This window comes from Pelophylax lessonae (genome assembly GCF_965119305.1).
Source record: "Pelophylax lessonae genome assembly, chromosome: 6".
NCBI lineage: Eukaryota > Metazoa > Chordata > Amphibia > Anura > Ranidae > Pelophylax > Pelophylax lessonae.
The window spans coordinates 40,817,205-40,834,554 of record NC_138773.1 but is presented as its reverse complement, the minus strand read 5'-3'; the positions used below and the strand labels follow the sequence as shown (position 1 = coordinate 40,834,554).

Below are 17,350 nucleotides of genomic sequence, written 5' to 3'. Positions count from 1 at the left end.
CGCAGTCCCGCTAAAAATCGCCGCCATTACTAATGAAAACAAAAAAAATAAATACAAATAAACGCTATAACTTTTGCGCAAACCAATTAAAATACGCTTTTTGGGATTTTTGTTTACCAAAAATATGTAGCAGAATACAAATTGGCCTAAACTGATAAAAAAAACGGAATTTTTGTAAAATCTTACCTGTAAAATTCCTTTCTCTGAGTCCTCTGACAGTCGCTGCCTCTTCATATTCGTCACAATGGGGTATTAGACTTTGCTCCGAAGGAGTAGCTAGGCAACAGAATATGTTAACATTAAAGCTTTTAACATATCCCACCCTCAAGGGGTGGTCCCCTCAGTCAATACCCTCCTACTTCCTGCAACCATATCTCAGTTTCAGTGGAATAGCAGTAGAGTATACAACCAAACCCCAAAGAGGGGCGGGGGGCGGCGACTGTCGGAGGACTCAGAGAAAGGAATTTTACAGGTAAGATTTTACAAAAATTCAGTTTTCTCTTACGTCCTCCGACAGTCGCCGCCTCTTCATATTCGTCACAATGGGGACGTCCCAAAGCAGTGCAAACATGAGGGGTGGGAAACGCATCCGCGCCGTAAGGCAACGCAGTCTCCGCATCAAAGAAAGGAACCTTACCAAAGGAAGGAAACCAGCTGGGCAACAGGAAAAAAATCGCTCAACAGGAGCAACAACCCAGGAAAAAACAAAGAACCAGGGGATAAAAACCTATCCCAACAGCCAGAGGTCCCAACAAGGGACCCTAGGGAACCGCCGCACTAAGAACCTTGCGGCCAAAGGAAGCATCCGCCGATGCCTGAACATCTACCTTGTAGAATTTAGTGAAAGTGTGCATGGTCGACCAGGTCGCCGCCTTACACACCTGGGCTACAGAAGCCCCATGACGACAGGCCCAAGACGTACTCAGAGATCTAGTAGAGTGCGCCTTCACAGGCACAGGGGGAACCTTCCCCCGCAAAGCATATGCCTGTTCAATGGTCTGCCTGATCCATTTGGCGATGGTAGAGGCCGACGCCGCCATGCCCTTCCGAGGACCCTCTGGAAGAACAAACAAAGAGTCCGTCTTTCGAAAAGACTCAGTCGATTTAAGGTAAACCCTTATCGCCCGAACAACATCCAAAGAATGTAGACTCACCTCCTTCGGATGTTTAGGCTTCGCGCACAGCGAAGGCAAGACAATATCCTCATTAAGATGGAATTCCGAAACTCGCTTCGGAAGAAAAGAAGGATTAGGTCGCAAGACCACCTTATCCAAATGAACAACCAGATACGGAGACTTGCAGGACAAAGCCGCCAGCTCCGACACTCTGCGAGCCGAAGTGATCGCAACCAAAAAGGGCGACCATTTTGGACAACATAGACAACGAGATCTCCCTGATCTGTTCAAAAGGAGCACGTTGTAACACAGATAAAACGAGATTCAAGTCCCAAGGGGGCAGAGGATCCCTCCTAGGAGGAACCAGATGCCGCACTCCCTGAACAAAAGTGCCAACCAAGGAGTTGGAAGCCACGGGACGTTGAAACAGAACGGCCAGCGCAGACACCTGACCCTTTATCGTAGCCAGCGCCAAACGCTGATCGACACCTGTTTGAAGGGAGGACAGCACTCGGGAAACCGAGTACGTGCGGGGTGAAAACCCCCTGGACTCACACCAGGCAAAATAGGCCTTCCAAGTACGGTAGTAAACCTTCCCCGAGGAAGACTTCCTCGCGTTGATCAAGGTATGAACGACCTCCGGGGAGAGACCCTGCTCCTTCAGGACCTCGGTCTCAACAGCCAGGCCGTCAAAGCCAGCGACTGTAAAGCAGGATGGTATATCGGTCCTTGAGACAGGAGATCGTCTCGAAGAGGCAGACGCCACGGGCGTCGACCGCCAGATTCACGAGGTCTGCGTACCAGGACCGGCGAGGCCAGTCCGGTGCCACAAGAATCACTGTGCTGCGTTCCGAGTGTAACCTGCGAAGGAACCTGGACAGCAACTGAATCGGTGGAAACGCGTACATCAGCTTGTACTGATGCCACGGGGCCACTAACGCGTCCGACGCGTCTGCCACGAGGGTCGCGCGTCCTTGCCACGAACCTTTTCACCTTGTTGTTGAGACGAGACGCGAACAGGTCCACATCTGGAAGACCCCACTTCACGCACAACATCTGGAAGACAGCCGGGTGGAGAGACCATTCCCCCTGATCCAGGGTCTGGCGACTCAGATAGTCCGCCTGCCAGTTCTCCACCCCCGGAATGAGCACCGCCGTTATCGCCGGGACATGAGTCTCGGCCCAAGTCAGAATGTCGGCCACTTCTCGAGCCGCTCGGGCACTCCTGGTGCCCCCTTGGTGGTTGATGTAGGCCACCGCCGTGGCATTGTCCGTCTGCACCCGAACCGGGCAGCCCTGCAGCCGGTCCGTCCAGCGATGAAGACAGAGATTTATCGCACGCAATTCCAGAATGTTGATCGGAAGGGAGGACTCCCCCTTCGACCAAGTTCCCTGGGCGGACAGAACGCCCAGAACACCACCCCAGCCCGACAGGCTGGCATCCGTGGCGATCACCGTCCACGAGATAGGACGAAACGACTTGCCCCCGGACACCATCGGGGACTGGAGCCACCACAGAAGGTCTCTTCTGGTGCGATGACTCAACGAGATTTGAAGATCCAGAGATTGAGGTCGCCCGTCCCACATGGACAGGATCTCCGCTTGGAGACCCCGCGTGTGAAACTGGGCGAAGGGAATCGCCTCGAAGGCTGAGACCATCAATCCCAGACATTGCATGCACGTCCGCAGAGACGAGAGCGTCCAACCAAACTCCTGCAGAGTTTGCATCGTGACAGACAGGTCCTTCTCCAGACCCTGGCTGGTCGCAGACTGAACCAGAATGTCGTCCAGATACCCCAGGACAGAAATGCCCTGGGCTCTCAATAATGCCAGAACCGGTGCAAGCCCCTTGGTGAAAACCCGCGGAGCCGAGGCGAGACCAAAAGGCAACGCCACGAACTGGTAGTGATCCTCCACAATGGCGAATCGAAGGTACCGCTGGTGACCCTCGAAAATGGGGATGTGAAGATACGCATCCTTCAAATCGATGGAGGCCATGAATTCCCCCGGAACCAGGGCAGCAACCACCGACCACAGGGATTCCATGCGGAACTTGCGAACCCGCACAGAGCGGTTCAGAGCCTTCAAGTCCAGAATTGGACGAACCTTGCCCTCCTTCCTGGGCACGGTGAACAGATTGGAATAAAACCCCCGAAATCTGTCCCGATGAGGCACCAGAACCACCACTCCCTGAGCCCTCAGGTCCCGCACCGCCAGGTGCAGGTCCCGTAAACGCTCCGGAGACAGCTGAAGATTAGAGGGAAAAAATCTGCTCTCCGGCCGAGAGAGAAACTCGATCTTGTAACCAGATCGAACGATCTCCTGAACCCATCTGTCCCGCACGCGGGCCAACCAGGGTTGAAGAAAACCGAGCAAGCGTCCCCCCACCCCAAAACTGGGTGAGGGCGCCCCTTCAGGCCGCACTGTTATGGGCTGCGGATCCGGACTGACCGGACTTCTGTTTCCCAGACCAGGGCTTCTTTTGAGAGCCTTGACCTTTGAACGGTTTGCCCTTGTAGTGCGACCGAAAGGCACGAAAGGACCCCTGAGGGGACGAAAATTAGCATGCTTCTTCCCAGAAGCCCCCTTAGCCTTGGGGAAATGGGGCAAGAGAGTGCTCTTACCTCCGGTGATCCCCTTAATCAACACATCCAAGGACTCCCCAAAAAGGCGAGACCCATCATAAGGCAGATTAGCTAAGGTCTTACGTGAAGATTGGTCCACTGACCAACATTTTAACCAAACCAGGCAGCGAGACAACACCGCCACGCTGTGCACACGTGCAGCCAACGGGACTAAGTCCAAGTCCGCATCACACAGATACATGACACCCTGGTGGATTTGATCCACCATATCCAGGGTCGCCGGCGAGGCCGAATCGGCCACCAGGACGCGCCTAAGCATCTGCGTCCAACTTGAGAACAGCCTGGGCCGCCATGAGAGAGGCAAACAGAGCTGTAAGCATAGAACCCGTAACAGAGTAAGTATGACGGGCAAGAGACTCCAATCTCCTATCCGTGGCGTCACGAAACACTGGGGAATCCTCTGCAGGAATCGCAGTGGATTTGTTCAAAACCGCAATTGCGTGATCCACCGGGGGTGGCACACACCACCGTTCATCAGTGGAAGGCGAGAAAGGATAACGCAGCTTGAACCTACTTGGCACAGCAAAAGGTTTGCGTAGATTGCGCCATTGTTCCTTAACAGCGCGCTGAAAATCATCATTGCAGGGAAAAACCTGCGGCGTCCTGCGTTTTCTCTGCGTCCCATAAGCCGCCAAGGCAGCGGGGGACACACTTCATCCTGCAAACGCAGTGTTTGTTTTATGGAAGCAATCAAGTCATCCATGATTGCAAGCTCTTCAGGTGAGCTAGGGGGAGAATTATCAACCCCTTCAACTTCAGCCTCCACCTCGGACCCCACTAGATCCAGGGAGGAGCGGGACCCCGATAAGGAGACCCCCGCCATAACAGCCCCATCACCTTCACCCTCAGAATCAGAGGAAAGAGAAACTCTGGGTCTCTTAGTAGATTGAGCAGCCACCAGCATCTGCACCTGAGCAGCAAGGCCAGCCACAATAGTGGCTAAATCCCCCCCTGGGGGGGGAAACAGCGGTCCCCTGGCTATCCACCAAGGCGGTAGGAAATTTGCCCTCCTGAGAATCCATTGCCACAATATCAAATGCCGGATAATAAAGGGTTAACTGCCCCTTTAACAAGCGCAGGGAAGCGCAGCCCACCGCACCACGCACAAGCACAATGAGACCCCCACAGGGACAATAAAACTGACACAGGCAATGGATAAGAAGGATATAACCTGAGGAGACCCTCGCCGCTGCTGCTGCCTCGATCGGTGTACCCAGGAGAAGAGGAAGTGATGCAACCAGGGCGCTCTATTAAAGCCTATGGGAGGCTACAAGAAAATGGCCGCCATGCATGTAGAACATGCGGCCGGAGCGAGTGTAGGCAAAATGGCGCCGTTTGGCGCCGAAACCGCCGCTCCACAGTACAGCAATGCACACATTTTAGCCATATATAAAAAACATGGTAGATCGCCGCAGCGATCGCTGTATAGTGCCCAAACATGCCACAAAACATGCCCCACAGCACACAGCTTCTCACACTGACAAAGCTGACACACACAGTGTCACACAGCTCCCCCCCCCTTGCAGCCCACAGCATGCAGCCGAGTGATAGGGAGACAAACAGTGAGAACAGAGGCAGGTTACACAGTCCCAGACTGACACCCCCCCCAGACAGACAGGTCCCCACATAGATACACTTACCTCACAATGGCGTGGGGGACCCGCACAGGCGAACAAGCCGCTGCACATGAGGCAGGGAGAGTCGCATACAAGACGCACAAAATGGGGGTTAAGAAACCGCACAGTGTCCAGTGAGGTAGCCACCTCACCAATCATCCCTGCACCGAACAGGGATGGGTCGTTCACTGTGCCAGGAGCGTTACCTGGCTGAACGCTCGATGGCAGGCTGGGAAGCCACTGGCCCACGACCTGCGACCAGGGGGATCAGCCCGAGACCCAGCCCGCATGATCCTCTTCATCAGAAGAACTAACTAATGCTGACAAAAAGAACAGCTAAGTAAAGGTAGAGAGAAAACTCAAACAAAAAATCAAAAATAAGAAAGAGTCTGGGGCACAAAGCCCCAGCACAGAGAGAGCCAGCCACTCCTGACAAGCTAGACATTGAAACTGAGATATGGTTGCAGGAAGTAGGAGGGTATTGACTGAGGGGACCACCCCTTGAGGGTGGGATATGTTAAAAGCTTTAATGTTAACATATTCTGTTGCCTAGCTACTCCTTCGGAGCAAAGTCTAATACCCCATTGTGACGAATATGAAGAGGCGGCGACTGTCGGAGGACGTAAGAGAAAATTAGATTTTTTTAATTTTTTATTGGGAATGTTTTATAGCAGAAAGCAAAAAATATGGCTTTTTTTTTTTTTAAATTGTCGCTCTTTTTTTATTTATAGCACAAAATCTAAAAACCGCAGAGGTGATCAAATACTACTAAAAGAAAGCTCTATTTGTGGGGAAAAAAGGACATCAATTGTATTTTGGTACAGCGCTGCACGACCGCGCAATTTTTCGTTAAAATAACGCAGTGCCGAATCGCAAAAAAATGGCCTGGTCATTAAGGGGGTAAAACCTTCCAGAGCTGAAGTGGGTAATATTATTTTGATATTGTTATATTCTGATTGTATAGTCATTTAGCTTTCACATAGCGCAGCATTTATTGTGTATTGATTTAATTAGCACATGAGTGGGATTGTTATATAGCAGAATGTGAAAAATATAATTTTTTTTTCAGAATTGTCGCTCTTTTTTTGTTTATAGCGCAAAAATTAAAAATCGCACAGGTGATCAAATACCACCAAAAGAAAGCTCTGTTTGTGGGAAAAAAAGGACGTCAATTTTATTTGGATACAGAGTCGCACGGCCGCACAACTTTCCATTAAAATAACGCAGAGCCAAATCGCAAAACAATGGCCTGGTCATTAAGGCTCCATGTACACGGGACGCTGGAAATGGAACGTTTAGGAGCAGTTGGGCGTTTTTTTCAGAAGCCCCTGAACTCATCTACATTTTATCTTATCTGTCCATGTACACCAGGTCGTTTACAGTCATTTGCAGGCAGTTGCGTTCAGGGACTTTTGTTAGAACGCAATTATTTGCGTTGGAACGTGTGTTTCCCGGCGTTTCAAACGCACAAACGCGTCCAAATGCGTCTGAACGCGTCCGAACGCGTTTAGCGTTCGCGTTTTTCCATTTTAAAGGGGAATAATTTTTTTGACCTCTAGGAACGCTTCTAAACGTAAACGCCCGCAAACGCCGCTAAACGCCCGCTAAACGCGGGTACAAACGCGACCGAACGGACGTTTCAAACGTCCTAAAAATTCCAGCATTCAAAGGGACTTTTAACAACGTCCCGTGTACATGGAGCCTAAGGGGGCAAATCTTTCCGGTCCAGCAGGGGTTAAAGTGGAGTTCCACCCTAATTTAATACTTACCTCCATCTTCTCGCTCCGGGTCACCTGAAAAAGAAATGGATAATCGCATATTTTTTTTTTTTTTACTTACCTCGTAGCGAAGAAAAAATACTTACCTTACTTCCTTCTTCCTCCTTCCTCGGCCGCGGCCCGTCGTCACTTCCTGGCTCTGCAATGATTCCTGGGAGCTGAACGTCATCGCTCCCAGGAATCATTGCGCCTGCACCGGCCCCGACGTCAGTTCCGGGGCGCGCGCGTCATCCCCTTCTAAACAGCTTCTGGGCATGCCCAGAAGCTGTGGAGGGATGACGCGCGCGACCCGGAAGTGAGGTCGGGGCCGGCGCAGAGCATCGTGGGACCGAAGAAGGCGAAAGAAGACGCCGAAGGGGATCTCGCTGGCTTCAAGCTGCCCACATCTGAGATGGCAGCGCTGGACAAGACGTTTTCAAGGTAAGTATTTGTCCTAACAGGTAAGTGCAACCCGGGACAGTTCAGAGGCTATCCATTGTGGATTGTACTAGCCCTGACTGTCCCGGGGGTATTTAAAAAAAAAAAAAATCCAGGGTGGAACTCCGCTTTAATAAATACATTTAATTCTTAAAGCGGTTGTAAACCGCTGCACTTTTTTTTCACTTACCTGCAAGGCAAAGGCATAATGTGCTAGTATGCATTGCATACCAGCACATTATGTTAAACTTACCAGAAAACAAAGCGTTCCAGAGATGTCTTCGATGGAGGCTGCGTCCATGTATACCAGGTCCTCCTTCCGGGTTCGCAGCTCCGGCTCTGTGACTGGAATGTGCGAGGGAGCCGCCAATCACGGCACACTGCTCTGAAGAAACGGCACGGGCGGCTGTTCTTTCAGAGCGCATGCGCCAGTGACGTGACTGGCTGCTAGGACAGTAAATATCTCCTAAATGGTGCAAGTTTAGGAGATATTTACATTACCTATAGGTAACCATTATTATAGACTTACCTATAGGTATAACTTAAAGATGGAAGTTTACTTTCTCTTTAACCACTTGCCGACCGCCACACGACACAGTCAGCCCCTCCTGGGCAAAGTGACGTACCGGTACGGCTTCCGCCCCCGCTAGTTCACTAACATCCCCGTGCGTGTGACCGGCGGCTCCGATGTCCGCCGGCCACTCGTGATCTAACTCAGGAGAGGGAGAAAGACAGACGTAAACACAGCCGTCTGTCATTCTCCCTTAGATCATCACAGAGGCTATACGATCCTGCTATGTAGGATCGCATGTCTCTGTTATGATCTAACAAGCCACGCCCCTAGGGACACATTGACAGCTTTCTTTTGGTGGTATTTGATCACATGTGTGATTTTTACTTTTTGCGCTATAAACAAAAAAAGAGCAACAATTTTGAAAAAATAACAATATTTTTTACATTTTTTATATGAATTTTTTTTTTTTTTTATATGAAATTTTATATGAAAAATGTAAAAATCAAAATTTTTGAACATTTTAGGCCAGTTTGTTTTCTGCTACATATTTTTGGTAAAAAAAAATCGCAATAAGCATATTTTGATTGGCTTGTGCAAAAGTTATTGCGTCTACTGACCACGGGAAAGATTTATGTCATTTTTATTGTTTTTTTTTTTTTTTTAACGAGTAATGGCGGCGATCTGCGATTTTTTTTTTGCGGGACTGTGACATTGTGACGGACAGATCGGACCCCTGACTGACATTTTTGACACTTTTAAGGGGGCCAGTGACATTACTACAGTAATCAGTGCTATAAATATGCATTGTTACTGTAATAATGACACTGGCAGGGAAGGGGTTAACCCAGGGGTGATAAAAGGGTTAAGTGTGAGCCTAGGGGAGTGTTTTCAAACTTATGGGGGAGGGGCTTGTGAAATGATCATAGAGACCTGTGATCCTATATAGAAGGATCACAGGCACTCTGTGATCATTCCAGAGAGAAGAACGGTCGGCTGTGTTTACAACATGTGACCGTCCTTCTCTCTTAGCGGGAGCGACTTCGGGTGCCCGAGGGCAATCAGTGCTGCCGGTCCCGTGCATCGGCATCCCCACTGCCTAGCACCCCCAGCACCCTGCACGCAACCAATGTAGAGCTATGTCGGTTCACACAGCAGAGCCAGCCTGCCGCAGTAAAACTGCGGCGGGCGGTCGGGGAACTGCTAAGTACATGTCTCTCTATGGCGGCTTTGCTGCTTCTTTCTGTTTTGTGTTTGAGGTGATAAGCTGTCTGCTGTTGGTAGGAAGATTTACCTCAGATGCTGAGCACTGGATTGGTGACAAATCTTTTGGCGGGAAACATCCAGCCAATGAGTGTAACCTTTACTAAGATATTACTGCTTGAGTCTAATGCCCCGTACACACGTGCAGATTATCTGCAGATTTACCAAAACCAAATAATATGAGGTCAAACCTAAACACTTTCAATTTGTATGCAATCCGGCAGGCCCTTGCACTACATAGAAAAGGTAAATCTGCAGACAAAAGTCTGCAGATAATCTGCACGTGTGTATGGGGCATTAGTGACTAAGCATGTTGGTCTGTTATTGGTTAACAGCAGTTCTGTTTGGTATTGAAAGTCCATCTTTTTGGGTAATGTCGCCCAAAAAGATGGACAGTGGGACTGTGAGTGGACAGTGGTTGGTAAACTGGTATTTGGTTGGTATAAGACAGGGCTGTCAAATTCAATTTTATGGGGGGCCGCATTATCTATATGGTTGCCATCAAAGGGCCAGTTGTATCTGTAATACTAGATGTCCCTCCCTTACAGTGCACCCCCCCACCCTCCTTTACAGTGCACCCCCCTCACCCTCCCTTACAGTGCACCCCCCACCCTCCTTTACAGTGCACCCCCCTCACCCTCCCTTACAGTGCACCCCCCCACCCTCCCTTACAGTGCACCCCCACCCTCCTTTACAGTGCACCCCCCTCACCCTCCCTTACAGTGCACCCCCCACCCTCCTTTACAGTGCACCCCCCTCACCCTCCCTTACAGTGCACCCCCCACCCTCCCTTACAGTGCACCCCCCACCCTCCTTTACAGTGCACCCCCCTCACCCTCCCTTACAGTGTACCCCCCCACCCTCCCTTACAGTGCACCCCCCCTCACCCTCCCTTACAGTGCACCCCCCACCCTCCTTTAGAGTGCACCCCCCTCACCCTCCCTTACAGTGCACCCCCCCACCCTCCTTTACAGTGCACCCCCTCACCCTCCCTTACAGTGCACCCCCTCACCCTCCTTTACAGTGCAACCCCCTCACCCTCCCTTACAGTGCACTCCCCTCATCCTCCTTTACAGTGCAACCCCCTCACCCTCCCTTACAGTGCACCCCCCTCACCCTCCTTTACAGTGCAACCCCCCCACCCTCCCTTACAGTGCACCCCCCTCACCCTCCCTTACAGTGCACCCCCCTCACCCTCCCTTACAGTGCACCCCCACCCTCCTTTACAGTGCACCCCCCTCACCCTCCCTTACAGTGCACCCTCCTTTACAGTGCACCCCCCACCCTCCCTTACAGTGCACCCCCTCACCCTCCTTTACAGTGCAACCCCCTCACCCTCCCTTACAGTGCACCCTCCTCCCTTACAGTGCACCCCCATCCTCCCTTACAGTGCACCCCCCCACCCTCCCTTACAGTGCACCCCCCTCACCCTCCTTTACAGTGCAACCCCCTCACCCTCCCTTACAGTGCACCCCCCTCACCCTCCCTTACAGTGCACCCCCCTCATCCTCCTTTACAGTGCACCCCCTCACCCTCCTTTACAGTGCACCCCCTCACCCTCCTTTACAGTGCACCCCCTCACCCTCCTTTACAGTGCACCCCCCTCACCCTCCCTTACAGTGCACCCCCCTCACCCTCCCTTACAGTGCATCCCCCTCACCCTCCTTTACAGTGCACCCCCCTCAGGATTTGGTGGAAGAATTCTGTCCTCCTCTCTTATGCCAACTGCTGAGACGAGGTGGGGGCGGAGACGAGGGGGTGCCGCTGTTACAGGAGAGGTGTGAGGGCCACATGAAATTGCCTGGAGGGACGGATCCGGCCCAGGGGCCTTGTGTTTGACACCTGTGCTATGAGATATCGCTTCTTGAGTCTTAGTGATTAAGCCTGTTGGTGTGTTGATGGTTAACAGCGATTCTGTTTGGTAGTAAAGCTTAAAGTTCATTTAATAATTAACATTGTTTTTAACCCAATAAAGGGGCCACGGACAAAACTTTTCCACAACCCTTGCTGTGGGTTTATTTTACAGAATGAGATGGCTCTGTACGGCATGCAGTGGCACTGTATGGCATGCAATTAGACTTTACAGCATGTGATGACACTGTACGACATAAGATAGCACTGTACGGCATGCCATGGCTATGTATGGCATGCAGTGACACTGTACGGCATGCAATGGCTCTGTACGGCATGCGATGACACTGTACGGCATGCGATGGCTCTGTACGGCATGTGATGACACTGTACGGCATGCGATGGCTCTGTACGGCATGTGATGACACTGTACAGCATAAGATGGCACTGTACGGCATGCCATGGCTCTGTATGGCTTGTGATGCCATTGTACAACATGCAGTGACACATCATGATATACAGTGCCACCTTATGCTGTACAATCTCATTACACGTCATACAGAGCCATCGCATTTTGTACAGTCTCATTGCATGCTGTACAGAGCCATCGCATGCCGTACAGTGTCATGGCATGTCGTACAGAGCCATGGCATGTCGTTCAGTGCCATCTTATGCTGTACAGTGTCATCACATGCCATACAGAGCAATGGCATGCCGTACAGTGTCATGGCATGTTGTACAGAGCCATGGCATGTCGTTCAGTGCCATCTTATGCTGTACAGTGTCATCACATGCCATACAGAGCAATGGCATGCCGTACAGTGCCATGGCATGCAGTACAGTGCCATCTTATGCCTTACAGTATCATCACATGCCGTACAGTGCCATCTTATGCCATACAGTGTGACCACATGCTGTACAGGGCCATCACATGTTGTACAGTGTCACTGCATGCCATACAGAGCCATAGCATGCTGTAAGGTGTCATTGCATGCCGTACAGTGTCATTGCATGCCATACAGAGCCATCACATGCCGTACAGAGCCATAGCATGCTGTAAGGTGTCATTGCATGCCGTACAGTGTCATTGCATGCCAGACAGAGGCATCACATGCCGTACAGAGCCATAGCATGCTGTAAGGTGTTATTGCATGCCGTACAGTGTCATTGCATGTCATACAGAGCCATGGCATGCCGTACAGTGCCATTTTTGCATTGCACATGCACGGTTTCATCGGTCGAGGAATTTGACAGGGAAATTCCTCAGTGCACCATCGTCATGTATGATGCGCTGCGCATGCGCAGTGCGCACGGATTCACAGGAAATTATTTGGGTTTCCTATTCTGCCGGGTTCTAAATTTTGTCTGAACATCAGAACTAATATCCCCATTGCAACATTTGTCCTCTATTACTATTCTGGGGACAACCAACAATTCTTTCTCTTTCATTCTCAGTGAAAGCAGAATCAGGACAGAGAGAGGGGGAATCTCCCTAAAGCTGGATACACACTATACAATTTTCTTTAGATTTCTTTCATTTAGATTTACCAGAAAACCATCTAATATGAGGGCAGACCTAAACACTTCTCATTTGTATGCAGTCAGGCCGGCCCCTGCACTGCATAGATATGGTAAATCCAGAGGAAATCTACCAACAAAAGTTGTATAGTGTGTATCCAGCTTATCAGGGGGAACAGAGAGCAATAAAATCCTGACCGCTGTTCTAATCCTCCCCACTAAAAAAAGTTATACTTTAACCACCAGCCCTACAGCAGTAACAGCCGTGCTGTGCAGAATCACATATATATAGATATATATATATGCACTGTATTGTCAAAAGTATTGGGACGCCTGCCTTTACACACACATGAACTTTAATGGCCTCCCAGTCTTAAGCCTCGTACACACGCATCGAAAATCGACAGGGAATTTTCGTCCAAGACCGATCTGCCGATTTTCGGCTTGTTAGTATGGTGCTTCCGACAACCAACTCCGACTTTTCGGACGAAAAAATTCTGGTGTGCAGACTATAAAATTTTTGTCTGCCGTCAAAACACGGCCGATTTTCGTGCAGTCAGTACAGATTTCAGCAGGGAAAAATCTTATGAGCAAGACTGGGCATGCTCAGTGAAGAAAGAACACAAAGAAAGCAATCCAACACATGACATCACTTCTGAAGTAGAATTTTGTTGGGCGAGAAAATTCGTGTGCAGTCTAGGCACATTCCAACCAACAAAACACCACTCTGGACAAAAGACGGACGATTGGTCGGCCGATAATCGTTGCGTGTGTACGGGGCTTTAGTCTGTAGGGTTCAATATTGAGTTGGCCCACCCTTTGCAGCTATAACTGCTTCAACTCTTCTGGGAAGGCTGTCCACAAGGTTTAGGAGTGTGTCTATGGGAATGTTTGACCATTCTTCCAGAAGCATATTAGTGAGGTCAGGCACTGATGTTGGATGAAAAGGCCTGGCTCGCAGTCTAATTCATCCCAAATGTGTTCTATCGGGTTGAGGTCAGGACTCAATCGCTTTTCATCAGTCAGCAGCACTGAGATGCTTTGTTTATACGATCACATTGTGATCCATCAGATTATGAGATTACGTGGTTAAAACAGAGAGACGATCGATATTTAATGATTGTATCTTAATCGCTTCTGCTCCGGAAATTAGGCAGCAGAGATGCCAATCCATGGGACTGGCAGCTGGGCACCCGCGATCGCTCCCCGCTGAGAGAGAAGGACAGTCAGCACAGCAAACTGTTGTTCTCTCTGAAATGATCACAGAGTGCCTGTAATCCTTCTATATAGGAACACAAGTCTCTGTGTTCATTTCACAACTCCATCCCCCATACAGTTAGAAACACTCCCCTAGACTCACACTTAACACTTTGATCGCCCCCTGAGTTAACCGCTTCCCTGCCGGTGTCATTATTACAGTAACAGTGCATATTTATAGCACTGATTACTGTAGTAATGTCACTGGTCCCCCCAAAAGTGTCAAAAATGTAAGTTAGGGGTCCGATCTGTCCACCGCAATGTCGCAGTCTCGTTTGTTTATAGCACAAAAAATAAAAGTCGCAGAGGTGACCAAATACCACCAAAAGAAATCTCTATTTGTGATTTGTGGGAAAAAAAGGACATACATTTTATTTGGGTAAAGCGTCGTGCGACCACGTAATTTTTCGTAACGCAACGCCGAATCACAAAATATGGCGTGGTCAGGAAGGAGGGCAAATCCTTTCCGGTCCAGAAGTGGTTAAAGAAATGTGATTGGATCGGACTGGAAGTTCTGGTTATTCGACTGTTTTGATGATCCAGCTGTTTTCATAGAATCGCACATGGGTCGGATAATGACGGAGAGGTGTGATTCCAGGAAGAAGCTGTAAGGGCTCTTTCACACGGGCGATCCGTTCAGATCCGCCTGTCAGTTTTTTAGGCGGATCTGATCGGATCCTCCATGCAGCTCTATGGGGCAGCGGATGTCAGCGGAGACAAACCCTATTTTTCCATCCGTTCAGTAATCGGATCGGATCTGATGAGAGCGGTCCACTCTCATCCGATCCCCCATAGAGGGCAACGGGGGCTGAGACACCTCTCTCTCTCCGCTCTGCAAGTGGAGACGGAGCTGTCATCCGCCGGCTCAGCGGGGATCGCGGATCGATCCCCGCTGAGCAACATGGATCCGCCTACGGAGGCGGACCGTGTGAAAGAGCCCTAAGATTTCTGTGAAATGCTGACTCCAGAAGAGATGAGATATTTCCCCATCCTCAGTCCTCTCTTGGCTTTGCCATGATGTTGATGTAAGATGCCCATATATATCCATGTATATGATATAAGATATCCCTGTATATCCATGTATATGATATAAGATGTCCATGTATATCCATGTATATGATATAAGATGTCCCTGTATATCCATGTATATGATATAAGATGTCCCTGTATATCCATGTATATGATATAAGATGTCCATGTATATCCATGTATATGATATAAGATGTCCATGTATATCCATGTATATGATATAAGATGTCCATGTATATCCATGTATATGATATAAGATGTCCATGTATATCCATGTATATGATATAAGATGTCCCTGTATATCCATGTATATGATATAAGATGTCCCTGTATATCCATGTATATGATATAAGATGTCCATGTATATCCATGTATATGATATAAGATGTCCCTATATATCCATGTATATGATATAAGATGTCCCTGTATATCCATGTATATGATATAAGATGTCCATGTATATCCATGTATATGATATAAGATGTCCATGTATATGATATAAGATGTCCATGTATATGATATAAGATGTTCATGTATATCCATGTATATGATATAAGATGTCCCTATATATCCATGTATATGATATAAGATGTCCCTGTATATCCATGTATATGATATAAGATGTCCCTGTATATCCATGTATATGATATAAGATGTCCATGTATATGATATAAGATGTCCATGTATATGATATAAGAAGTTCATGTATATCCATGTATATGATATAAGATGTCCCTATATATCCATGTATATGATATAAGATGTCCCTGTATATCCATGTATATGATATAAGATGTCCATGTATATCCATGTATATGATATAAGATGTCCCTGTATATCCATGTATATGACATAAGATGTCCCTGTATATCCATGTATATGATATAAGATGTCCCTGTATATCCATGTATATGATATAAGATGTCCATGTATATGATATAAGATGTCCATGTATATCCATGTATATGATATAAGATGTCCCTGTATATCCATGTATATGATATAAGATGTCCCTGTATATCCATGTATATGATATAAGATGTCCATGTATATGATATAAGATGTTCATGTATATCCATGTATATGATATAAGATGTACCTGTATATCCATGTATATGATATAAGATGTCCCTGTATATCCATGTATATGATATAAGATGTCCCTGCCCCTCCCTGCAGAAATACCAACTAACCCAGGAGGAGGATTGTCAGCTTTGTCTCATCACATTACCAGATCTATTGTCCTGTGACATATACAGAGCCTGCTGTCACCTTATTCTTCTCTCTGCACAGAAATAATACATTGTCTTCCTTTCTATACATTATTTGTTACATTGTCTTCTATGTGCAATCAGCTATATGCAGTTATAGATGTGCTACAGACCTCCCAACCCCCTCCTCTCCTTATCCTGCAAATCAAACCATTCCCAGGCCTCACTGCCCCCCCCCCCCCCTTTATACAGGGTAGTCACCATATTATCAGCGGATTACCTGTTTGTAGAAGGCAGAGAAGGAGCACAACCTGCGCTCTCATTTTGTCCTCTTCGATCTACTCTTCTTCTTCTACTTTCATTTTCACTCCTTTTTCTACTTTCAGTATACAAAGCATTGCCTAAAGCAGAGCTTCTCAACCTTTTTGCAGGAAATAGCACCCTTTAATATTATGGACAGCCTTGAGGCACCCCATTTTAACCACTTCTGGACCGGAAGGATTTACCCCCCTTAATGACCAGGCCCTATTTTGCGATTCGGCACTGCGTTACTTTGACGGACTATTGCGCGGTCATGTGATGCTGTACCCAAATAAACATGACGTCTTTTTTTTCCCCCACAAACAAAGCTTTCTTTTGGTGGTATTTGATCACCTGTGCGGTTTTAATTTTTTGCGCTATAAACAAAAAAGAGCGACAATTTAAAAAAAAATTATATTTTTCATATTTTTTATATAAAAATCTCCAAAAAAAATGGAAAAATCTAAATTTTTTAACATTTTAGGCCAATTTGTTTTCTGCTACATATTTTTGCGTCTACTAACTACGGGAAAGATTTATGTCATTTTTATTGTTTTTTTTTTTTACTAGTAATGGTAAAAAAGCTCGGACCCCTAACTGACATTTTTGATACTTTTGGGGGGCCAGTGACATTACTACAGTAATCAGTGCTAAAAATATGCACTGTTACTGTAATAATGACACTGGCAAGGAAGGGGTTAACCCTATGGGTGATCAATGGGTTAAATGTGAGCCTAGGGGAGTGATTCTAACTGTGAGGGGGTGTGGCTTGTGAAATGATCATAGAGACCTGTGATCCTATATAGAAGGATCACATGAGCTCTGTGATCATTCCAGGG

General features: G+C 48.1%; 1 protein-coding gene across 1 annotated transcript in view; it reads right to left on the bottom strand.

The window, feature by feature from the left end:
• Window positions 1–16,557, bottom strand: part of LOC309558547 (uncharacterized protein) — a gene marked incomplete at its 3' end in the record, with an annotated part of 303,007 nt that extends 286,450 nt beyond the window's left edge. The window contains exon 1 of the mRNA XM_082261626.1: window positions 16,492–16,557. Within this exon, the coding sequence (XP_082117752.1) occupies window positions 16,492–16,534 (43 nt within the window). The 5' untranslated portion in view covers window positions 16,535–16,557. The remainder of the gene's footprint in view (window positions 1–16,491) is intronic.
• Between the last annotated feature and the right edge of the window lie 793 nt (window positions 16,558–17,350).